The sequence below is a fragment of the Lagenorhynchus albirostris genome, chromosome 20 (genome assembly GCF_949774975.1).
Source record: "Lagenorhynchus albirostris chromosome 20, mLagAlb1.1, whole genome shotgun sequence".
Lineage (NCBI taxonomy): Eukaryota > Metazoa > Chordata > Mammalia > Artiodactyla > Delphinidae > Lagenorhynchus > Lagenorhynchus albirostris.
In genome coordinates this window covers 59850664-59878279 of record NC_083114.1, presented here as the reverse complement: position 1 = coordinate 59878279, position 27616 = coordinate 59850664, and the positions used below count along the sequence as shown (strand labels likewise).

At 56.0% G+C, this 27616-nt stretch overlaps 2 protein-coding genes and 3 long non-coding RNA genes across 7 annotated transcripts in view; 2 read left to right on the top strand and 3 right to left on the bottom strand.

Annotated features, from left to right (window-relative positions):
- Positions 1–240: 240 nt before the first annotated feature.
- On the bottom strand, positions 241–11257 carry CACNG1 (calcium voltage-gated channel auxiliary subunit gamma 1). The gene is made up of 4 exons (XM_060133863.1): positions 10916–11257; positions 2651–2725; positions 1337–1474; positions 241–902 (listed from the first exon to the last, which is right to left on the bottom strand). Exons 1-4 carry the CDS (start codon positions 11148–11150, stop codon positions 676–678), a joined length of 675 nt encoding a protein of 224 aa, XP_059989846.1. The 5' UTR covers positions 11151–11257; the 3' UTR covers positions 241–675.
- Positions 9681–18691, top strand: LOC132511081 (uncharacterized). The gene is made up of 2 exons (XR_009537514.1): positions 9681–9873; positions 15247–18691. It is a non-coding gene; the product is annotated as an uncharacterized LOC132511081 (long non-coding RNA).
- Positions 18692–19165: 474 nt separating this feature from the next.
- LOC132511859 (uncharacterized) lies at positions 19166–22454 on the bottom strand. Its single transcript, XR_009537766.1, has 3 exons — positions 22335–22454; positions 20779–20927; positions 19166–19365 (listed from the first exon to the last, which is right to left on the bottom strand). It is a non-coding gene; the product is annotated as an uncharacterized LOC132511859 (long non-coding RNA).
- On the top strand, positions 21834–25676 carry LOC132511857 (uncharacterized). 3 transcript variants are annotated; one of them, XR_009537763.1, is made up of 4 exons: positions 21834–22235; positions 23861–24092; positions 24525–24840; positions 25272–25676. It is a non-coding gene; the product is annotated as an uncharacterized LOC132511857 (long non-coding RNA). The 3 variants fall into 3 exon arrangements; XR_009537764.1 differs by lacking the exon at positions 21834–22235 and having other exon boundaries at positions 22258–24092; positions 24521–24840; XR_009537762.1 differs by lacking the exon at positions 21834–22235 and having other exon boundaries at positions 23228–24092; positions 25272–25675.
- CACNG4 (calcium voltage-gated channel auxiliary subunit gamma 4) overlaps positions 24527–27616 on the bottom strand; it is a 54745-nt gene continuing 51655 nt past the window's right edge. The window contains exon 4 of the mRNA XM_060135602.1: positions 24527–25756. Coding sequence (XP_059991585.1) covers positions 25218–25756 — 539 coding nt within the window. The 3' untranslated portion in view covers positions 24527–25217. The remainder of the gene's footprint in view (positions 25757–27616) is intronic.

The window sequence follows — 27616 nt, the reverse complement described above, 5'->3', positions numbered from 1 at the left end:
ACGCCCTTGGCTAGTCAGACCGCCTCTGGTTTCCCCCAAAGACAACCCCAGGGCCCAGAGTTACCAACTGTAATTCAGAACCTCTAAGTCTCGCTGCTAAGCAGACCCTCTGTCCCTCTCATCCCCACAAAAGTCCTCAACATCCCCGGGGGCTATGCCTTCACTTCCCCTGCTGGGTCAAGGGGCCCCTGGGCTGTGGTCAGGAACCCAACAATTTCTTCGCAAGGCCAAGGAAAAAGCAAGATTTTGAAGAGGTTTTATTTCAAGCCACAGAGTCTAACCAGTTAAAAACTGCTTGTTGGGTCTCCCAGAAGCCAAGGAGGGGCTGTTCGGGTCACCAGGAAGGAAAGAGGGTCTGGCCATTCGCACAGCTGGATGCCCAGAACAGGTAGACGGCCCACAGAGGACAGTCGGTGGGCTTATCGAGGACAGCCGGGCACTCCAGCGGGAGGTCGGGCCTCTCCAGGCGCCTGTGCACCTGCCTTCCACCTGCACGGGGCAGGTCTGGGCCACCGCCACTTGCGGGCTTCACCACCCAGAGAAGTGCTCAGACAGGGCGAGCAGCTGTGCTGCGGGGGAAGGGGCAGGTGGGAACGGGGAGAAGTAACGCTCCCGCCTCCTTCTCAAACGTTCTGGGCTGGGCTCGGCTTCCTTGGGGACAGGGGCCCAGGAGGGCTAGTGCTCGGGGTCGGCGTCCATGCAGGACTCCCAGGGGTTCTGGGGCATCCGCGGCAGGGAGAAGAGCAGGAGAGCCAGGCCGCCGAGGAAGAGGAGGCCGAAGGCCGCGCAGGCGCAGGCGAAGGACCAGGAGTAATAGTACTTGATCCAGACGGTGTCCTCGCTGTCGACCATGCGCTTCACCGACTGCCGTGTGACCTCCACCGAGACGAAGATGCAGAGACCTGGGGGCAGAGCTGGACTCAGGGCCCCGGGCGCCCCCCGCCCCGCGTCAGCTGGGGCTTCCGCGTGGGCTTCAAGGTGGAGACCCCGCCGGGGGAGAGGCGGGGGCGTGAAACGGCCCCGAGACCGAGGTCCCGATCGGGAAGCTGCAGAAGTGCGCCCTTTCGTCCCTTCTTTCCTTAGCACTATTTTAAAGTTAATTTAAATTTTTGTTAGTAATTAGCATCCTCCCCGCCTTGAGGATTGTCTTGGTAAGAAATGGACAGATTGCCGAGATCTGCCCCCTCCTGGCCCACCGGCCCTGGCGGAAGCCCTGGGCAAGCTTGCCCCTGGGTGGAGCCTGGGAATCTGTCCACACCCAGGCCCCAGGTAGGCATGAGAACGGGGTCGAAGCATCCCCCCAGACCCGGCACCCGGACAGGAGCCCCCGTCCTACCCGCAAAGGCGAAGAACATGGACGCTGGCCTCAGCAGGTAGTCGCGCTTCTTCCCGAAGGACAGGAGCACGCAGATGGTTCCCGCGATGGTGAAGCCCAGGCTGAAGATGGCGATGGCCGCGGCCGAGATGCTATACTCTGTGGCACACAAGGGGGCAGGGATGCCGGGACCTCAGAGGGGCCTCATCCCCTGCACCTTTCGTCACCACTGGCTGTGCCTGCAGCCAGGTAAGTGAGTGCCACATTCTGCCATTCCCTTTTCCCAGGTGAGGAAACTGCGATCCGAGAGATTAAATCACTCCTTCAGAGTCGCACAGTGGCTAAGGGGTGGGACCAGGATGTGCACACGACCTAATTCCTTCTCGCAGGTCAGATACCAAACTGAAGTTCCTCCCTCCAGGGGCAGAGGCCTCGGAAGGAAGCGTGAGATCTGCGGCTGGAGACCTTTCTGGAGCAGAAACCTTCCTCTGAGTGTCAGGGCAGAAGGTGGCACCCAGGCTGGCGTGGTCTGTCCTGGGACTGGCAAGCAGCCTCTGGACGGATGACGGAGTGTGGTTGTTACAGAGCTCGGTGCCCAAGAGGATCTGCGCGTGTGTGTGCATGCGTGTGCGCGCGTGTGTGCATGTGTGTGCGTGCATGCGTGTGTGCGCGCATGCGTGTGCGCGCGCATGTGTGTGCATGTGTGTGCATGCCTGTGTGTTTGCATGTGTGTGCATGTATGCGTGTGTGTGCATGTGTGCGTGTGTGTGCATACCCATGCCGTGTGCAGTCTTCTGTACACAAGCACATGCGGGTCTCTGCTCAGTCCAGGGGGTGCCTCCGAGCTCGGTGGTTCCCACCAGGGCACGTGTGCCTCAGGGGCCCTCACGCATCTGCCCCAGTCCCCACCCTCTGCTTCTCGGGGAGTGACTTATAGGCGAGGGAGGGACTCAGACAGACTCCCCGCACACTCTGAGCTGCCAGCCCTGCAGACCATCACAGGGATCTGGCATCCTTGTTCCATTGTCAGAGCTCCTGTGACAGTGGCGTCCCTCGGGCTCTGTGGGGAAATGGACTCCTGCCCTCTGGGAGCTACCAGGCAAGTCTCTTTTACAAACTCGCCCGAGCCCTGATGCAGGGATGCTCAGGGCGCCTGGAGGTGGGTGACGCTGTCTCGGGGGCGCAGAGGGTGGCCAGGCTGCCGCTCAGATGCATCGGGAGGGGCTGCTCGCCATCAAGATCCGGAAATCGGGGCCTTTGCACCCGTGACTTTCCGGTTCAGCAGCGCGACGGGAGCCACGTTTCCTCCCCTCCTTGCTCTCCACACGGGCTCACCTTTCTGAGTGGTAACTTCGAAGATCTCCGAGCTCTCGCCTGGGTTAAAATGCCTGAAGTAGGAACAGTTTTTCTCTGCAAAGGAGGGAGACGGCCTATGAGTTGAGAGAAAGGGCTGCAGCCGGGGCAGGAGCTCAGCCGAGAGAGGGCGGGTGCAGCCCCCAGGGGGATTCTGCCCCCCAAACCCTGACTCTGGGCTGAAACACACATCTTTCACTAACCCTTAGACCAAAACGTTGGTAGGAAAGAGGGTTGCATAAGAGGCTGGGAGATCATCAGGGAGCTGAGACTAACTGAGTCCGGGGGCAGAGAGCACTGGGGTACTGAGCCCATTAGGCAGACAGGGAAACTGAGACCCAGAGATCAAGTCATCTGTTAGGGGGTACAGGACCCATGGCCAAGCAAGGGCCAAACAGTGGTTCTCAGCCAGGGCTGATTCTGCCCCCAGAGGACACTGGGCAGTGTCTGGAGACATTTTTACGTCACAACTGGGCAGGGCTGCTACCGGCATCCAGTGGGTAGAGGCCCGGGATGTGCTGAGCGTCCTACCATGTACAGGACAGCCCCCTACAGCACAGAATTACAGGCCCCCAAATGTCAGTAGTGGTGAGTCAGCAGTGGTTCACATCCAGTCTAGGGCTGGGTTTCTTATCTGCATCCAGGCCCACCCTGAGGCACTGGGTGTGACCTGGGAAGCAAAGTGTTTTTCAAGAACTTTCCAGGAGATTCTGGTGTTCAGCCAGGTTTAGAAACCTGGCTCCCGGCCCCTTGAAATGCCCTTCAAAGGGCTTTTCTGAGTGGGCCCTCTATATGGACTTGGGTGAAGGGCAGAGAACCTCTAACTGAGGGCCAAACGTGATCAAAAGCTCATTTCATTGGGCCCTCAATGCCTGTGGCCATAGAAACAGCCCAGATGAGACCTCCCCAGGTGAGCTGCTTCCCCACCCGATTAGTGTCAGAAAAGCCACAGACGATCTGTGCTGGCAGTAGGACCAAAAATATGGATTTGATAGGGGGCAGAGGAAGAACTCAGAACAAAGAAATTCACACCGATTTTCAATATAATTTCTCTTCCATTCTTCTCCTTTAATCTCTCTTACAACTAGATATACTGTAAAATCAAAGGATAGTCTTATTGCTTATTGAATACAGTTTAATATTCTATACTCTTGATTTAGGAAGTAGATGAATGGATTATTTTATACTATTTTGTTTCTTAAAAAAAAAACTAAATTAGGTTGCTTTTTATTTCTGTGAGGCCCTTCATTGAATTCTTTTTCCTGTGGATCCTTGAACCTCAGTAGAAAAACATCTCTGCTCCTAGTTTATATGGCATCTAGTTTGTGCATCCATTTCTTTACCTACATTCAAATGATCACCAGGTGTTTGATGCCTAGTTTCTTTTGGAAACAAACCTGAGGTTTGCGAAGTCATAGCTTTCATTGGGGTCCAGGCTTCCGTCTGCCTGACCTGTATAACCTTGTTCCACTGAAGCCTGTGGCCTCCATTTCCCCTCCCCCAATGTCAGGGTTACTTCTGCTCCCCTAAGTCCAGGAAGAGAGTGACCCCGGGAGATGGAGCCTGGTTTAGCAGCAGTAAATGTTCCATGAGGTAAACAGCCTTTTCTCTGAGCGTCTATATTTAAATCCCTTTCCTTTTGAGCCGAGTTGCCTGGGGTGTGTGACTGCCGCTGGTGACTCAGGAGATGCTGTGCTTTTCTCTCTCGCAGCTTCTGCTGTTACTTTAAAGCATGATGGAACCCTCTCATATTTGTTAGATTAGTAGCTATAGATTCTCTTGAATCCCTGCTTCAAAATGGCTCGCGCGAAGTTACAGGTCTCCTCATGTCTCCCTCTGGACGGAGGAAAACTTCTGTTTCCTTCTTTAAGAGCCAATCTCGGTCGTCACTGAAAACCCTCTGAAAAGAACTGACTGAATTCAAGTGTGCTTCACGGTCAGTTCCCTCCCTGACGACGCCGAGTTAAAAGCGTCCATTCAGCGCGCAAGGCCCGGAGACAGAGGCCCATCGGAAGCCCGGCCAAGGCCCAGCTGTCCGGCAGGTCCGCGTGGCCGAGGCTTCTCTTGCACAGGTAGTGCTCGGGGTGTCGGCCCCCCGCCAGACAAACGCCGGGCTCCTGGGGAAGCCACCCTGCAGACTCGGGGGTGGGGACGTGGGCCCAGGTTCAGTCTTCCCCTCCCTCCCCTCCTCTCTCCAATGCTCTCTGGGGGCGCTGGGGGGCACCCATGCGGGGCACCTGGAAGCCTCAGCTTCTCTTTCATGTGGTTGGTCCTCGGGCTTGAGGATGGGTGAGCCAACCCCGTCTGCTCTCTTGGACGTAGCACATGAGGAAGGCCAGCGGCCTCTGAACCAGGAGAAGCATCCGCTGCACGGCCCCGTGGCTGCCCGTTGGAGACCACAGCCCCTTTGCGGTCCCGTTCGGGATAAATCAGCTCGGGCACCTGCCAGTGTCACTCAAGAACTGCCCAGGGTCCTGTTGGGATGGGCAGTCCCCGCCCCCGCCCCTTAGCCTGGGTGCTGTCTGGGTGAACCGCATCAAGGGCAACTTGAAAAGGAAGGACGTTTGAGATGGGCCTGCGTGGGTAGCGGGCGGGAGGGAGAGACCGCGTGCAGACTGTGAGCCTTCTCGCCTCTGCCTCTCTGACGTCCCTCTGCCCCCTGCGCCCGGTCTACATCCCACCTGCTCAGCACCTGCAGCTGTGCCTCATGGGCTCCAGCCCCTTCACTGGGCAGAAGGAGCAAGTGCTTTGGACCAGGTTGGCGGAGATACCAACACTGGGGTGGTGACCTGGGACCAGAACGGAGCACCGCGGCTCCTCCAGCCTCCTTGCGTCTGCAAATGGCTCACAGTGATTTTAATATTTGCATTTCTTTTTTTCTGTGTTTCAGAAATGTCTACCATGGACAGTCGTAAGACTCAGTGATCTAAAATCTTTAAGTGGATTATTCCTTTAAAAAATGTCATAAATCAGTTATTGGGGTTGGACTATTCTGCTCACCAAAGATTCTGATTAAGGGAGGGACTGACTATGCAGAACTGTATCTGCCAATCTCAGAGAACTGGAACAGAAGGCACATTTAGCTCCAAGCCGAACCAGAGTTAATATAGATCTTTCTCTGATAGTTGGCACAGCTTGTATGATTAGGGGATGCCCTGGGTATCACTGAGAATGTATCAACCCAATGCTGGTTGATGCAGACTTCAATACATTAAAAAAAACCACCTCGCTGATTTGCACACAACCAAGGGAACGAGGGCTCTGGGGGTCGGAAGAAACGTTTCACCCACTTGTTACTTGCATCAGTGCCAGGGTTGTCTTCACCCTTTTTGTAAAAGAAGTTCTTGATGCTCCCGATAGTGGTTTCTCTGTGCTCTGTGTTCGCCCGTCCCTCTGATTGAAAGGGTTGGAGAAACCCTCAAGACCTGACCCCAGGGCCTCAGAGCATTGCTGTTGTATGGGGGAGAAGTCTAGTTATGGCCAGTCTCCAGCATGGGCTCCTGCGGATGGGAAAGGGAGCCTCTGAGATTCTTGGGGTCACAGGAGTGTCGTGTTCTTTCATTTGGGCTCCAGTCCAGCCCCACGTACTAGGAGAGAAGATGGGCCACTAGAGAAACTGGGCACTGCTGCTGCCTTGTGCTCAAGAGGCAGAGTCGGAAAAGACAGAACATTCCACCCAGACCAAGGGCGAGGGATGACGCTTCTGAGGACTCACTGGGCTTGCAGACAGGCAGCTCCTCTGACAACTGGGAAGCCCCTGTTCTCACTCTGGAGACGCTGGAACTGACCTCAGATACGGATGCTGTGCGTGGCAGTCCTTCGAAGACTCGCGGTCGGTGGAAAACCCAAATTGGACCGTTTGTGTCCTCAGAGCCTCCAGCTCTCTGCGCTGAGCGCGACCTTGAAAAGCTTCCTCTGCTTCACCAGCGCTCGATGCCGCTTCCGCTAAATCACGTCGTGTCAAAGCTGGTCCTGATGTGTCTGCTCGGGTCAGCAGCTCCTGGGAAGGGTGTTTGTGCCTGTGGTGGAGGGTGTGGGGAGGGACCGCAGAGCAAAGAAACTCTGGATTGGAGACCTGAGCCTCGGAGAGACGCCTCTGAGCCTCAGTTTTCTCACACGTGGAATGAGGACCGTCTGTAGAATCCAAGTCTCCTCACCGGGTGGTTGTAATAAGTAGTGGTGGTTGTAATAAGTAGTGTCACCGGGTGGTTGTAATAAGTAGTGTCATGTAGCAACTAAGGTGAATGTTAGGTGTGTGGGTCCTGGCTGCTCTGCCATGGTAACTGTGTGACCTCGGCCAAGTTACTCAACTTCTTCGTCCCTTGTTTTCTTTATCTGTAAGATTGGCTGATGATAATAGTATGGACCTTGTCAAGGATTTTGTGAGGATCTGATGATTCTGATTACTGTCTAACTGTCTATCTGTCTATCTGTCATCATCTGTCATCCCACTGCCCTCTGGCCTCCATGGTTTCTAGGAAAATTAAGCTGTTTAATCTCACTAAGAATGTCTTGTCCGTGATGAGTTGCTTCCTCTTGTTGCTTACAGAATTCTGTGTCTTTATCTTTCAGTGGTTTGATCATGACGTGCCTAGGTATGAATTTATCCTGCTTGGAGTTCATTAAGCTTCATGAATTTGTAGGTTAATGTTTTTCATCAGATTTGGAAAACCTTCCGCCATTATTTTCCACGTAACCTTCCTGCTCCTCCCCCGCCCCATCTCTCTCCCTCTCTCTCTTTCTGAGATGCTATTATGCATATGTTAATACATTTGATACTGTCCCACAAGTCTCTTCATTTTTCTTTCCTGTCTGTTCCTTAGACTAGCTAATCTCAATGGACCTATCTTAAGGTTCACTGGGTTTTTTCTTCTATCTGCTATATAACCCCTCTAGTGAATTTTTCATTTCAGCTGTTGTACTTCAAAACTCCGGAATTTCTCTTGGGTCTTTTAAAAATCGTTTATATCTCTTTATTGATATTCTCTATTTCATGAGATATCATTCTCATCTTCATTTTAGTTCTTTAAACATGGTTTCTTTCAGTTCTTTGTATCTAAAATAGCTGATTTAAAATCTTTATCTAGTAAGTCCAATATCTGGGCCTCCTTAAGGATCTATTGGCTGCATCCCCCATCCCGACCCCCACCCCATGTGAGTGCCATGCTGTTTTAGTTCTTTGCATGCCTTGTAACTTTTTTAATTTAAAATTTAAAACTCAACATTTTAAACAATATAATGTAGCAACGCTGGAAATTAGATGTCCACCCTTCCCCAGGGTTTGCTCCTGTGGCTGTTGGTTACTGTTGCTTGTTAAATGATATTTCTGAATTAATTTTGTGAAGTCTGTATGCACGTACGGCCACTGAAATCTCTGCTCAATTAGTTTGGTGGTCAGCTCACAGAGATTTCCTAAAATGCTTGTACCCGACACATCTCCCAGTCTTTACTGAGGGGTTTTGTGCTAAGCAGAGGATCAAGCACTCAGCTAAATAGCCTACATTTCTGCCTTAGTCTTTTTTTTCTTTCCCCCCCCTTCCCTTCCTTCCTTCCTTCCTTTCCTCCTTCCTTTCTCTCTCTCTCTCTCTCTCTCTTTCTTTCTTTCTTTCTTTTCTCACACAGCTGTTGGTTTTCAAGGCTGTGACAGAGTCGGGAGGGGAGAACGGGAAGAGTGCACATTAAGACACCACAAAGCTCATTGTTCCCACTGAGATTCACCAGTTTTTCTTGAATGAGCACTTGCTGGATTGCTGCAAGACTGGTTAATTTCTAGAGTTCTGAAAAAGTTGATTCTGACCATCTTGGCAAATGTTCTCATTGTTTTTATGGAGAAGAGGATTTTTGGAGGTACTTACCCTGTCATTTTTTCTGATGTCATCCAAAGTTAATATATGTAAGGCACTTAAAAAAACAATGTTTGGGGGACTTCCCTGGTGGTCCAGTGGTTGAGAATCTGCCTTCCAATGCAGGCGACACAGGTTGGATCCCTGGTCAAGGAACTAAGATCCCACATGCCGTGGGGCAACTAAGCCCACGTGCTGCAACTACTGAGCCCTCACGCCTCAAGTGGAGAGCCCATGTGCCACAAACTACAGAGCCCACACGCTCTGGAGCCTGCACGCCACTAGAGAGCCTGCTTGCCACAACGAAGATCCCATGTGCTGCAACTAAGACCCAACGCTGACGAAAATAAATAAATAAAATAAGTATTTAGGGAAAAAACCAAACAATGTTTGGTAGATAGTGCTATGTTTGTGTTTGCAGTTGTTGATGTTGTTGTTAATAAATGGGAGAACACAAATGAGCTCTGTTTCTCCCTCTGGAAAAGAGTGATCCAACAGAACACAGGAAGGATGGGTGGGGAAGGAAAAAGATGTCCACTTGCAGAGAAAGGAGGAAAGAAGGCAGGAATACACTTCGGAAGCTTGTTGGGGGTAAGGCAGTGCTCACAAGTATGGAAGGTATGATTCTGTCCGGACCAGGATAAGACAGCCTGGAGACAGACCCTGCTCAGGCTCAAGGCCAAACCATGCTGGCTCGTCCCCTGTGGCTGGTCCACTCGCCTCCCTCCTGCCTGTCTCTCCTTGTATAGACTCGCCTCACCTCTGTCTTCTTCTGCTCTGTAAACTCACCAGGCTTTAAAAGGCTGGTGCCGAGGACCTTGACAGTGCGTTCCCATGCACGGTCCCTGGGGACTCAGTGCGTTCCCATGCACGGTCCCTGGGGACTCTGCCCTGCCCTGCCCTGCACTGCACAGCGGGTTCCATGCACGGTCCCTGGGGACTCAGTGCGTGCCCATGCACGGTCCCTGGGGACTCTGCCCTGCCCTGCCCTGCACAGCGGGTCCCATGCACGGTCCCTGGGGACTCTGCCCTGCCCTGCCCTGCACAGCGGGGGCGGCTGGATGAGTGAGGCACCTGTTTATGGGTGTGCTCCGCAGCGGCTGAGGGGCGTGGGCATCTGGGCTATGTGACACCTTCAAGCACATGTCCATGCCTGTTAAAGCCCTCAGGCCTGGGACTTGGTGCTTCCACGAGAGCTGGGTGTATGTGAGTCTTCCGGGTAGAAGCAAGCAGGGCGGGCTTCCTGGAGCCAGCAGGAGGGAGGGGAAGAGAACGGAGCCAAGTGGCGGAAAGGGGTTTGGGCACCTTCCTCCCCACAGGGACCGCAAGAGCTTCGGGGACTTAGCAGTGACTTTCTTGAAGGTAAGGGCTCCAGGAACAGCCCGTCTGATAACAGGGGAATAATTCTGAAAACCAGGTGGGATGCTGCACTCACCCTGGTCCACTGTCACCTTGGAGTGACAGCTGCAAGCACCGGAAGGGACTTTATGTGGCTGAGCCCAAGATCCGTATTTTATGGGAAGAAGCAGAGGCTGTGATGGGCTTTGTCAAGCCCCCTAGTCCTTTGGGGTCGTGGCCTCTGATTCCCCGCACAAGCCTCTTTCCTCAGCACCCGCTCTGTTTGCTATGACGGGGAGGGCTCCACGTCTGCAGAGCAGACTAGTCGCCCTCACCAGGTGTTCTGGCAAAAGGGCTCCCCTTCAACGTGCGCGTCACTCACGTGGTAGGAAACCAAGGACGGCATTTAAATCACAGTGAAAGGAAACACTTTCTAATTCCGAAGGGGTCCTAGGCCAGGGAGGTGCGCAGAAGGACCCGCAGTTCTGGCAAAAAGGCAGGTGGCTGGTCCACAGCCGGGTCCTGCCTCACAAACATGCGAGCTGTGCCGTTGCTCACGGCCCGTGCCCGGGAGGGACTCCCACTTGGTTTCATGCTCTGCTCTTGCCGTCTTGAAATTCTTAATAATCATGACAAGGAGTCATGCACTTCCATTTTGCACAGGGCCCTGTAAACTCTGTGGCCGATCCTGTCTACACTGCAGCCTGGAGGCTGGAGAATGAACTGCCCTGCCCCCCCCACCCCCCGCGCCGGGGGTCCCTTTCACCTGAGGACAGAGGCCTGTGTTTGCAGGGAGAGGGTGGGGCCGGGCGCAACCGGGGCCCTAGTCTGGCTTCTCTCCTGAGCCTCTGTCCGCCCATCCAGACCTCCGCCCTGGGCGCCGAGCCCCGAGCCCCGAGCCCCAGCCGGACGCAACTACCTGCAGCTGGACGCCCTCAATGCCGGGCCGGCGCGGGCCACCGGCTGAACCGCACAGCGCCCAGCTCGCGCCCCCGGGCCCACGGGCGGGCGGCCTTCCCCGGAGGGACCGGGACGGGCGGGAGGGGGGCTGGGGAGGGTACGTTACCCCCAGGCAGGGTGATGGGTCCGCAGCTCCTGTCCCTGCCGTCGCCCGGGACGATCCGCTTGGTGCAAATCCGCCAGAGGCCGAAGTGTGCCGCCTGGCAGCTGGCGTTGCGGTGCTCCACGTGGGGGCTCAGCACGGCCCAGTGGTCGGTCACCACGGCCACCAGCGCCAGCACGATCCCCGCCAGGACGCAGAGGAGGGTCAGGCGGACCTTCAGGGCCTTGGTCTGGGACATGGCGGCCACGGAGCGGCGGGCGCTGGGGCAGGCGCGGCGGCCGCGTCCTCCCGGGCGGGTGGCGGTCGCGCCGGGGCGGCGGCAGCTGTTCAGTGTGCCCGGCGGGGCCGGAGGGGGCCGGCCGTGGGCGGAGGGGCGCTGGCCGGGCTGAGCAGCTGGCCAGACGTGTCAGCGGCCCGCGGAAGCTTCTATTAATGCCCATCCCGGCGCCTCGCCGAGGACGGCTGCTCCTCGGGTTTCAGGGCCGTCTTCGCTCCTGGAGCCAGAAGCGCGCTGTGGGGGTGGGGTGGGGGGGTTGGGGGGGGCGAGGACAGCCGGCGCTGATGTGACTGCAGACGCTCTCCTCGGGGGACCTGAGCTGGGAGGGGCGAGGGGCAGGCAGCCGGGGCCGGCTGTGCGAGCATCTTCCTTCTGGGGCCGGAAGGACCCCGGGGGACGCAGACTGTGTAGCCTCTGTCCTTGCACCGGGCGGGCCGGTCACCGGGGGGCGGGGGGTGAATGGGTCCTCGTCCCGGGGTTCTGGGGGGAGCCTGCCGAGGGACACGTCGGGGATGCCCTGCTTGGGGCCTCTGGAGCCCACCGCCCAGCCGAGCGCTCCAGCCCTGAACCCCACCATACCCCAAATGGCAGGAGGCTCTCCGGTGGTTCCGGAGCCTCGCATCATCCCACACTATTTCCTTATCAATTCTCTTTCCGTCCCCGCAGTGAGGTCTAGAAGAAAAGCTGTCTGGGGTTAGTAAGTCTTTAACCCCTTTCTGATACTTGCAAATCCAAGACCAGCCTCGAGAGGACAAAAAACCCAGCTGGATTTGACTGTGGTGCCGTTGCCACGGTACCCTTTTAGTTTTTACCTTCTATTAATGGCAGGTAATAAAGATTTTCCAGTTACATTGTCCTTTACAAAATAAGTATACTTAAGTAGGAAGAGCAGAAGTAGGTCGATTGACAGGTGACTATTAAGAGGCTAAGGGGCGTGTGGCCCAGAGGACACGTGGGGTTTGGGGACCGCCTACCCATGCCCGCTTCACCTCAGGGCCGGCACTCCAGGCTGGAGCCCCTACGTGCCTCCCGGGCTTCTGCATCTCCTTTCTCAAGTCCCCAGGGGCCTTTTTTGGGGTGTGTCCAAGAAGCTGGTGCATGGCCAGGAAGAAACCCCTGAGCTGGGCAGGGGTTTGGCCTCTAAAATCTGGCCTCTGGTTGACACAGCTTACAGAAGGACTGCCTGTGTGAGGAGAAACATCCAGGCGTCCAGCCGCGAGGTCGCAGACTGTTGATAACAATGGTGATCATAGTGAGAGCTCAGCCTCGGTGAGTGCTTACTACCTACCAGGCACTCTGCTAAGCCTTTCCAAACACACTGCAGTTTATCTTCACACCAGCCCATGAGGTAAACGCAACTATCACTCCCATTTTACAGATAAGGACCCAGACGCTCAGAGATGTGAAGTAACTTGTCCAAGGTCACACAGCAGGTAAATGGTGAAGCCAGGTTTCAGAACCCAGAGCCCAAACTCTTAACCAGTGGTTGGAGCTGGGAGGAACTTTCGAGATCCATTCTGACTGCAGGGGAGGAAAAACATCTTTGTCCTCTACCCTAACGAAAGACAAATTGACAAGAGAAAAGCATGCAAATTAATGGGTTTTTAAAAATTAATTAATTTATTTTTGGCTGTGTTGGGTCTTCGTTGCTGTGCACGGGCTTTCTCTAGTTGCGGCGAGCGGGGGCTACTCTTTGTTGCGGTGCATGGGCTTCTCATTGCGGTGGCTTCTCTTGTTGCGGAGCACGGGCTCTAGGCGCGCGGGCTTCAGTTGTTTTGGCTCGTGGGCTCAGTAGTTGTGGCTCATGGGCTCTAGAGCACAGGCTCAGTAGTTGTGGCGCATGGGCCCAGCCGCTCCGCGGCATGTGGGATCTTCCTGGACCAGGGCTCGAACCCCTGCATTGGCAGGCGAATTCTTAACCCCTGCGCCCCCGGGGAAGTCCTAATGTAAGTTTTATGTGGCACAGGAGTCTTCGTAAAACATGAAGACCTAAAGAAACTGTTAAACTTGAACGTTTTTTTTTTTTGAGTAGTGTATTTATTGTAATAATTTAATTTTTTTCCCTGAATGAAAACATGTTCATTATAAAAATGCAACCACATACATGTATATGGAGAAGAAAAGTGATACTTGTTGTTTTTGTATTCCTTGTCTGTAATACCCCTTTCCTCATCCAGAGAGAAACGCTGTTCACAATTTAAACCTGAGCGTTTTAATGCGTGCTGTGTGTGATGAAGAGTGGGTACAGGGACTTCCCTGGTGGTCCAGCGGCAAAGAATCCGCCTTCCAATGGGGGTTTGATCCCTGGTTGGGGAATTAAGATCCCACATGCCGCGGGGCAGCTAAGCCCGCGCCATAACTAGAGCCCACACGCCCTGGAGCCCGTGCACCACAACTAGAGAGAAGCCCGCACACCGCAACTAAGACCCAACACAACCATAAATAAATAAGTAAATAAATAAATAAATGTTTTTTAAAAAAAGAGTGGGACATACAACAGGACAAAAGGATTGAGCGAAGGGCAGGAAACTCGTGGGGGGGAAAAGCAAGGTCTGTTCGTTCAGATGCTCCTCTGCATTTGTGGGACGTTTGTTCCTTTCTTCTGGGTGTAAGGAGAGAACCTCTCACGTGAGTGTCTCATGACCTGCTTCAGAGGAGGGTCACAGAGGCCTTCCTGTACCTGCCATTTCCCAACTTCCTTCAGTTTAAATGTGCAGTATGCCCAGGTACCATATCTTGGGGCAGCGTGTCCTGAGCCCCGTGTGACTGATTAAGGAACCTGTGGCCTAGAGACAGGACGTCACAAACCAGGACCCCCGTGAACAAGCACAGGGCGGAGACCTCGGGGCTCCAGCCACAGACTGGCCTGAACCTCCACATCACACGCCAGCCCCTCATCCAAGTTATAATCTCCCGACAGCGTCTCTCTGAACCTTCCTCACCACTGCCCCCCCTCCCTGTCTGCATCCCCCCACTGCCCCCCGCCCCTCCCTGTCTGCATCCCCCCAGCCCATCACAGCCCGGTGACTTGCCGACATCTGTCATGGCTTGCTTCAGCTCAGAGGGTGCCTGTGTGTCTTCAGGCAGCTGGCCCCCCCGAGAGCACCCTGGAAGCTGGGATGTGACACGCGGCCTCAGGCCCCTCGCACTGCCCCTGCGGGCCCGGCTTCAGGGCCTAGGCGGCCGGGGTCTCAGGGGGCGCTGGGTAGCCTGATGTGGACCCACGGTGTGTCAGGCACCCCAGCCAAGCAGCAGGTGTAGATGCCGGTGTTTCAGGACTGACCATCTGGGAGGAAGCACATTTCCTGGTGTGGTGGGGGTGGCACCCTAAGCTCACCAGTGCCGGGAGCCCCCCGAGGTCTCCGAGAGCGCCTTCAGGGGGCCTGGCCCGCGGGCGCGCTCAGCCTTGGCCACGGCAGCACCGCAGGCCCCTCCGAGAAGCCGGGCTGCTCCGGGCCTCGGTGCGGGGCAGGTTTGTGCCACATGCAGGAGTCCTGACCCTCAGCCCAGCAGCACAAGCATGAAGGATGGATGCCCTCTTCCTTTTGGAGTAGCCTTTGTGTCAGTCTAGCTCAAGGTTGGCAGCCCCAGGGGTTGCAGGCACTGCCAGGCTGTCTGCCCTGCTCCCCAGGCCTCGCCGGGCCCGGGTAGGGGGGCAGCTCCGTGGAGGCCCGAGCTGGGCCACGCCAGCATCCTCCACTAAGGCCCTACCCTCGCCCGGGGACTGGCCTGTCGGTGCGGGGGCCAGCCAGCTGCACGGTCGGAGCCCTGCTCTGCCAGCCTCCAGCTGCATGGCTTTCAGCCAGTTAACCTCTAAACGCCTTTTCCTCTAGACCTGAGATAATGCACTTCACCAGCTCAGCCCGCGGTAGATGCTGTGCACTGAATTAGGTCCCCCTTAAATGCATACGTTGAAGCCCAAACCCCAACCTGATGGTATTGGGAGGTGGGACCTTTGGGAGGTATTTAGGTTTTGATGAGGTCACGAGGGTGGGGCGCTCGTGACGGATTGTAAAGACAGACGCCAAAGAACTTGCTTTCTTCTCCTCTGCCACAGGAGGACTTAGCGAGAAGGCAAAAAACGCCCAGAAGAGGGCGCTTACCAGAGCCCAGCCAAGCAGGCACCACGGTCTCGGGCTTCCATCCTCCAGAGCTGCGAGAAAACACATTTTGTTCTTTAAGTCACCCCGTCTGTGGCGTTCTGTCACGGCAGCCTGAGCTGACTGATGTCGTAGCAATTTGTCCAGCTTGGTTATTGCTACGATCGTGGCTTGTAGACTACAGACGGACCAGCTTTGTCTGATGGGCTGTAAGCTTCTGGGGACTCTATTATGTACTCATTCTGCGTTCCCTCAGAGAACCCCCTGGATTTGAGCCCAGGCTTGGACCTTCATAAAGGTTTGTTGAATGACGGATGGATGGATGGACAGATGGGCTGAAGGAAGGGGACAGAAGCTCAGATAACTGACTCCACTAGATGAGCCAGAGGACATTGTCATGGCCACAGGGGCGTAAGAAATGGCAGCTCGGGCTAAGCCAGTACAGCTTGGACCAGAGGCTAATGTGCTTCCAGGGGCTGAGGGGCAGCCCAGGAGGGCCCCATTGCCACCTCTGTGACCAAGCGCATGAGGCAGATCCGATATTTTCTACAGGAATCCTTCAGAGTAGAGATGCCACGCTCAGCTCATCGGGAGCTGTCTGCACGTCACTCGTCCAGATGAACCAGCTTCCATTCGTCTCAAAAGACTGCTCTTTTCCCAAGAAGGAGCCGACATAATTGAGGGAAGGAAAACACCTCTCAGAAGTGGGCCTCATCTGGAGCCGGGACCAGGGAACACCTGGGTGGGGGACCCTCTTCAGAAACATGTTGATCTGATTCTGAGCTCAGGCTTCGTTAGGCTGAGAAATGGCCTTGGGTGTATGTCTTAAAAGACTATGAAACAAGGCGCCACCCTGTTGTCTCAACCTCTTTTCGCAGCTTCATCTCCCTCCCTGCAAGGTTCAGCGTGGACCTTCTGTTGCCTCAGGCCTGCCGTCCCCTGTTCTAACCTGTGAGCCAAGGACGGTCTCTGCCTCTGTCCAGGGGCCCAGACTTCTCCCATCTGCAAACTCAAGAGATCCCATCGCTCAGCCTCTGCTTCCATCATCATATCCCCTTCTCTGACTCTCCTGCATCCCTCTTTCCCTTAAATGGACCCTTGTGATCATGTGGGATCCACCCAGATAATCCAGGACAATCTACCTGTCTCAAGAGCCGTAGTTCAGTCACATCTGCAGAGTCCCTTTTGCCACGTAAGGTGACGTCGTCGCGGGTTCTGGGGACGCGGACTCGGACATCTCTGGGGCCACTATTCTGTGCGCCACACGCACTGACGTATGATTTCCTTGATTTTTTCTGGCATCGCCTTGCAGCTCAGGTGCAGAGATGGAGAAGGTGGGAGGTGACACTGAAGGAGGGCTGGGGCTCTTCCGGGGGGAAAAACTAGAAGGAAGAGGCCAAGGGAACTGAGGGCGAGGGTGGGTTTAAAGGATGATTTGTCAGGTCTGGTTAGGATTGGTTAGGTCATGGCTAGGGTCGCCCTGCGACCTGGAAATGTCACCGTGTTGGGAGAAAATGGAGAGGTCAAGACCCTGAAGGGTTTGATGAGGTTGCAAAGCAGGTATAGTGGGGGGATGGGAAAAGGAACTGGGTGCATTGGAAGCTGTGGTCAGAGGAGGATGGGGGCCCTGATGATCTGGCGGGGGGGGACAGTCAGGGGAGATGGTGAGATCCAGGCTGGGGATGAAGGTGAGTGGACACGAGAAGGTCAGGTGGTCCCTGAAGGTGAGCAGGCCGGAGAGCTGAGAGGCCAGGGGTTGTGGACGTTGATGTGGCAGGACTTGGGGTGTAGAGGAGGGCTTCGCGGCAGAGGTGAAGCCTCTGATGACGTGAGGAGGCAGCCAGGAGGGTGTTCAGGATGACAGTGGTGAGAAAGAGTTCGCGGTGGTCTACCCGGGCCCTCCGAGAAGGCTTTTCCCCAGGAGGGCGGAGGAGCGGTGGTTTGGGGGTGTCAGCGTCCCTCCACTCTCCTCTCCTGCAATTAGAAGTCCAGGGACGTGAGCTCATAACTTCCTCTGATCCTGAGGTGGCATCGGCGGTCTTGTTGGGAGCTGCAAGCTTAAAAGTGTCTGAATCAGGTGTATCTGCCCCCCAGCTGCCTCTGGATCCTAAGGTCCCTTAGATCTCCCTTCTCCCTTTCCAGTTCCACACCTCTTGGGACTGAGGATGGGGCTGGGCAGCCTGAGTGTTACACTGGGACCCTGGCAGGGAAGCCCAGCAGGAGGACAGGGGAAAGGAGAGTCCTTGGGGGAGAAGAAGGGTTCATCTGTCCCGGGAGGATAGTTCCAGAGGACACAGTGGAGACGGAGGGTGGAAGGGAGGGCCGGCCGGTGGAGAAGCCGGGAGACACTGGGGGCCAGAGTGCAACTTCCCAAATGGCTGCAGCTGCATTCCTGCTCGCGTGCGTTCCCCCAGAACCTGCCACTCCCCGTCCACAAGTGGGGTCCACTTCCCTCCCCTTGGCCTCAAGCAGGCTTCTGACTGGACGCTTCAAGTGCAGTGGGAGTGACGCTCTGTGACCTCTGACGCTCCCACCTTTCCCTCTTGCTCTGGGGACACCCGCCCTTGGGCCTGGCCACTGTGCTGTGAGAAGCCTCGTGTGTAGACATTCAGGCTGAAAACTGAAGCCAAGGTCTTTGTCAGCAGCCAGCATCACCCGCCAGGCCTGTGAGCTGAGCGCCCTGAGATGATCGCAGCTCCCACCGTCGGGCACCGGGTCTTCCAGCCGAGGCCCCAGGCACAGGAGCAGAGCTAAGCCAGCCTGACCCTGCCTCTGTCAAGCAGAGATAAGATCCTGTGACGGTATTTAATGGTTGCTTAAGAGCACTGAGTGTTGGTGTCATTTGTTACGTAGCCGTACTAGCTAATACATTCAGTGACTGGAAGGTTTTGTAATTGAAGGAAGCAGCCCCAGCTTTCCAGGAAGCACTCAGTGTGAAGACAGCCTCCTGGCAGGGAGTGGGGGAGGAAGGCCATGATCGCCACAGCCCAGACCCCCTGTGTGTACGCAGACAAGATCTTGACTGTGTCTGGTGGCGGACAAGGAACCCGGTCTCTTCACCAGCCGTCAGGACAAAGCTGGGCCGGAAGTTCATCGTGTGAAGTCACCAGATCATTTTGCTTTGTTCTGTTTTGTTTTGGCTGCGCGACTTGCAGGATCTGAGTTCCCCCGCCAGGGGTTGAACCCTGGCCCTCGGCAGTAAACGCACGGAGTCCTAACCACTGGACTGGCAGGGAATTCCAGAGAAGCCACCCGACCTTAACCAAAGGCAACCTGAGTATGCCCGAACTTTGGTCTCATCCAGACACCGTTTAAGATCTAGAGACCCGGGTCCGGCAATAGTTACATAAATGGTGGGATCTCTGTGTCATGCAGTCATTAAAGATTATGTTTTCGGGCTTCCCTGGTGGCGCAGTGGTTGAGAGTCCGCCTGCCGATGCAGGGGACACGGGTTCGTGCCCCGGTCCGGGAAGATCCCACATGCCGCGGAGCGGCTGGGCCCGTGAGCCATGGCCGCTGAGCCTGCGCGTCCGGAGCCTGTGCTCCGCAATGGGAGGGGCCACAACAGTGAGAGGCCCGCGTACCGCAATAAAAAAAAAAAAAAGAAAGATTATGTTTTCGAGGAATAATCTAAATTAAAGACACGGGAAGATTCTCATAATGAAAAGCAGTGAACGGGGCAGGGAATTAACCCCACGTACATCTGGGTGCAGTGAAGCCCTAACTGTGCTCACGCCTTAGGTGGTGGGATTCGGGCTGGTACTGTTTTTTTCTTCTTTAACTTTTCTGTATGTTGCAGATTTTTTTAAAGGTGAAATGTAATACTCTTAGAATGAGAAAAACATGAGTATTATTTGTTTTAAAAAGCACCTAATTATTTGCTATTCAATTTGTGGACTCTGGAGATCTCACAGGGGTTAACGTATCTCCGAGAACGCTTATCAAGACACAAAGGTCAGGATGTAGGTCCCTCCAAGCCCCCTTTCCTGAAGCTGTGGGCACGAGGAGGAGGCTTTGTCACCCTCTTTGATCGCAGACTTCTGTTCCTGAGGTTGCACCAGCAGTTTCATTGGAAGCTGCAAGTTTAAAAATATCGGTATCAGGTGTATCTGCCCCGTCTCCCGCTCTGGATCCTAAGGTCCCCTCGGTCCCTCCCCTCGGTTCCTCCCCTCCCCCACCCAGCTCTAGGGCTGGGCGGCCAGGGGTGCTATATTAGGAGCCAGCGCAGGGAGCAGAAATCACGTGGCTGGCCCTGAGCTCCCTGCAGGGAGGCCTGGCCCCCATTTCTTCTCGCTGCCAGGCCTCTCCTCTTGCCAACTGCATGCTAGGGACCTAAACAGGACCTCTCTCCACACAGCCCGGGGACCCCTGAGGGCAGAAACGAATGGGCACCAGCCAGGGAAGCCACTGGGACAGGAGCCTCACCCGGGGGCGGGGCACACAGTGCCTGGATCGTTGAATGACGGGTTTCTCCCCAAAGTGCTGCGGGCACAGACACCCTGCGGGCCCGGCTCTCAGAGCACCTCCTCCCTGGGCTGTTCTAGAATAATTCTTCTGGGGAAATTCCTTGAGTGTTGTTAGTCGACAGATGCTCCTGAAAGTTCACTCTAAGGCCAGTCCCCAAGCTGGCGTATTTAGAATGTTTGCTTAAGTTAAAGTCTAATTCATTCTCCCAGCGGCCCTGGGAGGGAGGCGCTGTCCTCCTCCTTTGACCCGGGAGGGAACTGGGGCTCTGAGGGAGCTTCGCTTAGTGGCCGGTGCTGCGCAAGCGTGGCTGGAGGGTTTGACCTCTGTCTTTCTGGCTCTTGGCGACGTCGCTGCAGCTGCCGGCAGTGGGTGGTGGGGCCCGGCGTCCAGCTGGGCCAGGATTCTGGGCTTGTTCTACCACTGCCCTTTGGTTCAATTCCATCAGCATTTTGTCCCCAAACCCTGGGACTAGGCACACCTACCCTCACCCAGGGAAAGGTGGCCGTTTTCGCATTTCCTTCTTCAATCCCCCAACTCCTGTTTTCAAAACTGCTGGCTCAGAAGCGAAGAGGAGAAAGGCAGAAATTGAAGCGTGTTGAAGGGAAAGGAAATACTGGGAATAAATACGTGAGTTTTCCCAATGTGTCCGCAGCCTAGATGCAAGTACTGAAAACTCGCTGTGTGATCGTCACCCTTTCTGTGCCTTGGTTCCCCTCACTGTAAACCCAGCCTGGGAATTATTGACAGTTTGGACCAGATTATCCTTGGGGATGGGGGAGGGCTGCCTTGTGCACTGCAGGGTGTTGGGCAGCAGCCCTGGCCTCCAGCCACGAGACGCCAGTAGCATCCCCTCCCCTGCTGTGACCACCAGAAATGTCTCCAGACATTGGCAAATGTCCCCTGGGAGTAAAATCACCCCCTTGAGAACCGCTGGGCTAGCGGTGTCTCCCTTTTGAGTTTGTTATGAAGATCCTCAAAAAGTTTCCCTTCCTTCCCTTTATTTTCCCTTCCATCCCCCTCACCTCCTTCTTTGGACTTGATTCCTTTTCTATGATGAGCACACTGAATGAGATGATTCCTAAGACACCTGCCACTCCTGCTGGTCTTGAGGTCCAGGGATCCTGAGATTCTTGTGTACGCCAAGGCTGGAGCTCAAGCCTGCTCCTGCAACCTAGGAAGCAGGTAGCATGGACCCATTTTACAGATGGGGCAGCCAGAGCAGAGGAGAGGCCCGACTTCAACTCTGGAGCTGGAGGAGGGGCTCTGGACACACAGAGGCTGATGCAGTCCCAGGCAAAGGGGTCAGTTTCAAGTAGGCACTCCCAAAAATGATCGGGGAGGGGAGGCAAAAGAGGCAGATGCCCAAAGACCCAGACCAGGAGCTGAGACTGACCAGCTGTGCCCCAAACTGTATTCCCTCCGTCCCTGGCTAGACTGCACAGCCCGTCTCCCGGCTCTCAGGTGGGACCACGTCACTGGGCTCTGGCCAGTGGCATGTGCGCAGAAGGGGATGTCACAACTTCCTGGTCCATTAAAACCTCTCACAACACCCTCTACCCACAAGACCACCTGCCGTCCCCCTTCTCCATCCGCCCGCTGGATGTCAACGCCAAGGACAAGCTTAGACACCCATGTTGTGGATGGCAGAGGCTCCACGGCTGGTCTCTGAACCCTGAATGACAGCGTGTATTCTGTACACAATGTACCCACCCCATGGAGCGGACTCTGAGTGAAAAATAGACTTCCATCGCACTAAGCCATTCTGCACTCGGGGTGGTTGGCGACGTCATTAGGCTACGCGGAGTGATACAGGTGAAGGGTAAAGCGAGGGCCGGAGCGGGCTCTGGGCCCTAGACCACCCCCTTCCGAGTCGGTTCCCGCGGCTCTAACTCTGCCGGTTATGGAGGCAGAGTTTTCCGTTGAACTGAAATGCGTGACCGCGTGAGCCCCGCGTCGGACGGAGGCCGTAGCGTGGCGCTGAACGCAGGCTGCACGGGAGTCCGCCCAGGACCGCTGCAGAGCGTGTGCTGAGCCAGGGTCTCCTCAGGGCTAAAAATAACCAGTTCTGGCCCCTGGTGCCAACGCCGAGTGTCGTGGCTCTGGGCTGGCAGAGCCGTGAGCCCGGAGCTTGGCAGGGGTCCCCTGCCCCAGCACCGGGTGGCTTGGCGCCCCTGGGAACGTCAGTTTCCCCGGGTGCCTGTCTCAGGAAGGAAGAAAGGGGGTTAAAAAGCCAGGGCTGAAAGTTCAGACAAGCCGGTTCCTGCAGCCACAAGGGCCGGGATGTGGGGACACTGGGCCCTCAGCCTCGCTCCCAAAGCCCTGGAAAGGCCTCCGTGACACCAGCGTTCTCCTGAAGGAAGCTCGAGAGTCCAGTGCATCTTGGCTCCAAGAGGACCAGAGAAGGCCACGGCTCTCAGGAAGAAAACTCACCGTCTCGGTCCTGAAAGAGAGCGGAACACGTCACTCACTGCATGTGAAGGTGCCCTGGGCTGCGGCTCCCGTGGGACCAGGGAAGGATGTTGATTATCCAGCCTCAAGGGCTGTCCAAGGGGTGGGTGGACGTCCGGCCAGTGCCCACCTGCCAGCGTGAGCCTGGAGGGTTGCACCATGACTGGCGGGGGTCTGTGCAGTATCTTGATCGGAGGGGTCTCTCTGGTCCCCCTCCCCATCCCTGATTTCTCTCCTCCCGGTGGCTGGGAGCGGGGGCAGCCAGCTGCCATGCCTGGGATTGGGTGGCTCCGTGCCATTTGACCTCTGGTTGGAGCCGCATTCTCCCGTCCAGTTCCTCCAGGCACAGAAGCTCACACTCTGGGACAGGAATCCTCTATCTGCTTCTCATTCATTTTGGAATTGGGAGGGGAAGGAGGCTGCTTATGGGAATTTTTAGGAACCCACCAGGCAGCTTGGCGCCCCTGAGGCTGCAGCTCTGTCCAGCCAGCACCTGCCCTGCAAACTCTAAAGACAGGCCTGGCTTGCTCAGCTGCCCAGATGCCTCCCCCACACCGGGGGTGGCCTGTCCCTCTTCTGGCTCCTCTGTGAAGAGCCACCTCCATGGCATCACCCAGGAGCGTAAAGCCAGCTGGCGGTGCCGGGGAGGTGGCCAGTGACCCGGACAAAACCCAGAGAAGCTGGACTTGACCAGCACGGGCTCCGCTCTCCCCTCCCTTTCTCCTGGAGGGTCCCCAGCATCTCCTAGACCTGAGGACACTAAGTGCCCACGAAGACTTGCAGGGACCTCCCCCCTCCCCCTTCCCACATCGAGAAGAGAACGTTTTAAAAATGTTTTTATTTAATTAAAAAAAAGACAGAACTAACAACCCAAAACCAGTAGTTGGTACGGGATTCACAGGGGCTTAACTGGCGAGACACACAGGGGCGGGATGGAGAGGGCGTGAGGTCGGGGGAGTGTGAGGGCCACAGGCCACCCGGGGCCCCCGTGGGCGCAGGTCTCAGAGCGAGGGCAGGCGGGGAGGGGGTGACCAGAACCTGGGGCAATGGTGGGAGAAAGGCTGTGAAGACCATGGCGCTGAGGGAGCTCGCTCCCTGCTCTTCTGTCCCTCCTGTCGCTTCTTTCTACTTTCTTGGTCCCGAAAGTGGGCCCTGCGCTCTCTTCCTGGGACTGGGCAAGAGGTAGGATTCATCGGAACGCAGCTTTCTCCACGAAATGACGGAAACTTCCAGGGCAGCAGGTGGGAAGGTGGCTTACGTGGAAGAAACGACAAGGCTGCCTGTTTTTGGAAGTGACCTTGCTGGGGGATGAGTCCCCGGATTCCGCCCCCAACCTTCTAGCCTGGTGCGATGGTGTCATGGCCTGGGGAGGGGGAGGGCGGGCAGGGGCAGGCCACGAGCCCGGACACTCCAGCACTCACTGCTGTACATGCTTGGACAAGCCACACAAAGCCAACCTCGACGGGAGGGAAGGGTTTCGAGCAGCGCGGAGGGACCCCGGCACGCGGTCACTGGGGGCGGGACGTGTGGAGGTCCCCTCTGCGGGCGGTGGAGGATGGCGACGACCATGACCCGGATCTGAACTCCTGGGGCCGAGTCCGCCCAGGGGGTCCACGAGCAGGTGGCTGAGGTAAGAATTTTCTTGTCACTTCTAAGTACGACAGCTACCGGGATCGCAGACAACTGCTTCAGAGGGATTACCAGGTCTCAAAAAGTAAGAAAGGATCTGTCTTCAGAAAGCACGTGTTTATATAAAAGAGGCTCAGCTCCGTGTTCCAGAAAGCTGTCCCCCTGAGCCCGGACACGCTTCCACATTCTCTGCTTGCCTCCGGAGGCGAGAAACGGTTGGAAAAACGTCAAGCTTGGAACCTGCCGCCTCCCTTCCCAGGTGCTCGGCCCTTTCATCCAAACTTCCTCGCTGAGTGCTTTCGGGGGCAGGGCGAGAGCAGAAGAAGTGACAGTAACGGGGCTTGGGGCAGGGGCTGCTGCCACTTTTTAAGAGAGAATGAATGTAACTGCTCTCCTGGCGTTTCTGCAAGAAATCAGGATGAGTGACCACCCCGGAAGCGGGGGTTTGTTCTGATCTTTTGGTCTCTGCTCACCCTCGGGTCTCCCTTTCTTGCACAAGGTTCGGGCTCTTGTTGCCAAACACCTGGGGGGAAGGTCTGTCCCTATGACCCCCGAGGAGGGGCAGAGCTGCTCCTCAGGCCAGTGGGCAGAGGTGGGGGGACAAAGTAAGAGGCCACCCTTCCTCTGACCCGTGGAATCTTCCTGACTCTCAAGTACAGTCAGTGAGTTCTGCCCTTTCCATGTGAGGCAGAACATTCCAGAAGCAGAGAGGAGGAGCCTTTACCTCACGCCCAGGCCAGCAAAGACGCCCCCAAACCCCGCGGATTCCTCCGCAGGCCTCGATGTCCCCAGGCTGAGGGAAGCGGCCCCGGACAGCACAAAGGCCAGAGCACCAGGTGGTCACAGGCTCTCTCCTCAGCATTGGTGTTACCTCAACAAGCAGCCGCTGCCGGAGCCAGACAGACAGAGGGAAACGGGGCAAACTTCGGCTTCTCGCCTGCGGCTCACAGACCAGAACCTTGGGTTCAAAAGCAGCTGACCAGCATCCAAAGGCCCCTGCGGGCCCGGTGAGCCGGGCAGGGATGGGAGGCCCCGAAAGCCTGTTCTTCCGGCGGAAGATGTGTTTCCAAGAGGAGATAATGGCTCGATTTTGTTTTCCCGGGTGGGGCAAGGCTGTGCAGCCTCAGGAGAGCTCTGGGGCCTCCTGGGAGATTTCGGAACCCCGGGGCATCCAAACACCCTCCTGGGGGATAAAATCAGCCTTCTTGCTTCTGATTCCCGTCTCCGGGGCTTCGCTCCAAGCCAGCCCGCGACCCATTCTGGAGACCCGGGAGGGTGGGGGTTGGCCTCAGTCTGTTGTTGGTCTGTCTTAAGGGTCAGATGCCCCCTGTGGGGTCCAAGCCGCCCATCTGGGGAGAGGCCGGTGCCGAGAGGACGGGTCAGCTCACACAGGGGTGGTCCGCCGGTTGAGCACGCTGATGTGCACGCCTCCCTTCAGGTCCTGCTGGAAGAAGTCGTGCACCTGCAGGAAGCCGGCCTCCTGGTCGGGGCTGTAGCTGGCAGCCGTGGTCACCTTGAGGGGCTCCCTGGACAGCGTGTACATGGACAGCTCGCCCATGGGAATGGCCCCGGCGATCTTCAGCCCCACTGGAGATGTGTCCCTGGACGGAGAGGCCTCGGTGGACCTGGAGCTGGACCGCGAGCGCCGCCGCCGGTACCGGTAGCTCGGCATCCTGGCGTAGGGTGATGAGGAGGGAGCCTTAAGGAACTCCCGTTTGGTCTTAAATCTCAACTCTTTGTTTTTCTCAATGTAAATGTTTACGGCCAGGACGCCCACGGTCTCAGCCACAATGAAAGACAGGGCTCCGAAGTAAAAAGACCAGCCGTAGTTGTAATGGTTTTTTTTGTCTTCATCGCGCTTGTCGCTGGGGTCTCCCGTGTTGCTGGAAATGTAGACGATGATGCCGATGATGTTACTGAGGCCTGAAAGGGAAGCGGGGGTGGGGGGGCGGGGGGGGCGGGGCGAACAAAGGCAGAGAGAGGTTAGACCCTCAGCTGGGCAAGGGCAGGTGGGCGGGGCAGGGGCAGGTGGGCGGGGCAGGGGTTGGTGGGCGGAGCAGAGGACACGTGGGTGGAGCAGGGGCATGTGGGCGGGGCAGGGGCTGCTGGGCGGGGCAGGGGCTGCTGGGTCGGGCAGAGGACAGGTGGGTGGAGCAGGGGCTGCTGGGCGGGGGGGGGGGGCAGATGGGTGGAGTAGAAGGCAGTTGGTGGAGCAGGGGGCAGATGGGTGGGGCAGGGGATGGTGGCCACTCCCCTTTTTGGTGGGTATGTCTTTGTTCTGGTTGCTAATTTTAAGTAAAAGTAGTTGATTTTGAATGGGTAATGAAGTACAGAGTTTGGGTGAGTATATAATAAAACACAGGCTCTTACTACCCAGTTCCCCTCCTCAGGCAGCTACTCATATCCATATCCAGTCTCTCTCCCTCCCTCCATCTCTCTCTCTCTCTCTCTCTTCCATTTTTTTCTTTGCACAATACTCTTTGGCCCCTTGCCTTTTCACTCAACTGTCTCCACCCGAGGGACAGTTCCCTATCAGGACAGGAGGAGCTGTCTCTGTCTCTCTAACTGCTCATGGGACCAACACCGCCGCAGGGGCATCTACCCAGGCCTCTGCTCTGGACACGCAGGTGGCTTCCAGCCCTCGGCTATGAGACAGCCTTATGTCTACATCATTCCACACACACGTGAGTAAAAATGTGATGAATTCCTTGAAGTGAAACTTCTGCCTCACTGGGTGTGTGCATTTAAAAACAAACTTTTATTTGGGGGTAATTTTAGATTTATTGAAAAGGTGTGAAGTCAGTACAGAGAGAGCCCCTTTCCAACTCCCCGTTCCGTTTTCCCCCATTAACTTCCTATGTTACCATGTACATGTGTTACAACCAGGAAGCCCACCTGGTGTGCTACTATCCATTTACCTTCCAGACTTTCCTCGGATCTCACTGGGGTCTCCACTAATGTCCTTTTTCTGTCCCACGATCTCGAGTTGTGCGTAGTTGTGTTTGAGTTCAGAGTCCCAGCCCAAGCACCCTCCATAGCGGCACAAAATGCCTCATCAGCCTATAATGCATTTGCCAGTCTGGGAGGTGAAACCCACTCGTGTGTTTATGTGATTTTCTCTCGTTATAAGTGAGGCTGAGCAGAGCCGAGCTGCCTGGGTTTGAATCCTGGTTCTACCAACTCTCATCTCTGGAACTTTATGCAAATTACTTACCTCTCAGGGTCCTCACGTGCAAAGTGGGAATGCCAGTGGCACGCACTACACTGGGTGGGTGTGTGGATTCAACGAGCTAATGCATACAAAGCACTGCGCCCAGCACACCGAGAGCATGCTTTGAGTTCTATTACAGTCTATTGTGTTTTATCGTAATGTGTTGTATCATCTACGCCCTGCCCGGGGCCTCTGTCCATCTTCCTACTGCACCAGTCCCAGCGTGGATGGGTTAGAGTATTTCCTGCTAAGGGCTCAGCGATCCAGCTGTAGGTCTGGACTCCTCACCCCTTCCGCTGCGCTCCAGAAGAGCCCCCACTGACACGGGTTTTCACAATCACGGTTTGCTTCCTTCCGCCCCTCCTCCCCTGCCTGCTGGCTTTGTCTCTCCTTCCCCTATTCTGCACAAGCCATAAGAATGTAAATCACATCCCAGCTGATTCCACGTTCCCAAAGAAGTTACCGGCGTCCTCTTCGGACTCTCCCAGCTTTTAGACCGTACTTCTCCTGAGGCTCCCATCATTTTCCACCTAGAATTGTTCACGGCCTGTCTCACCTCACGGCCGGGCCCT

Excerpts from the sequence above, each read along its gene's own strand:
- CACNG1 (XM_060133863.1), bottom strand. The coding sequence starts at position 11,150 with ATGTCCCAGACCAAGGCCCTGAAGGTCCGCCTGACCCTCCTCTGCGTC. Across the intron at positions 2,726-10,915 it reads ACCCATCACCCTGCCTGGGG|AGAAAAACTGTTCCTACTTC; the intron begins GTAACGTACCCT and ends CCTCCTTTGCAG. Across the intron at positions 1,475-2,650 it reads CGAAGTTACCACTCAGAAAG|AGTATAGCATCTCGGCCGCG; the intron begins GTGAGCCCGTGT and ends TGTGTGCCACAG.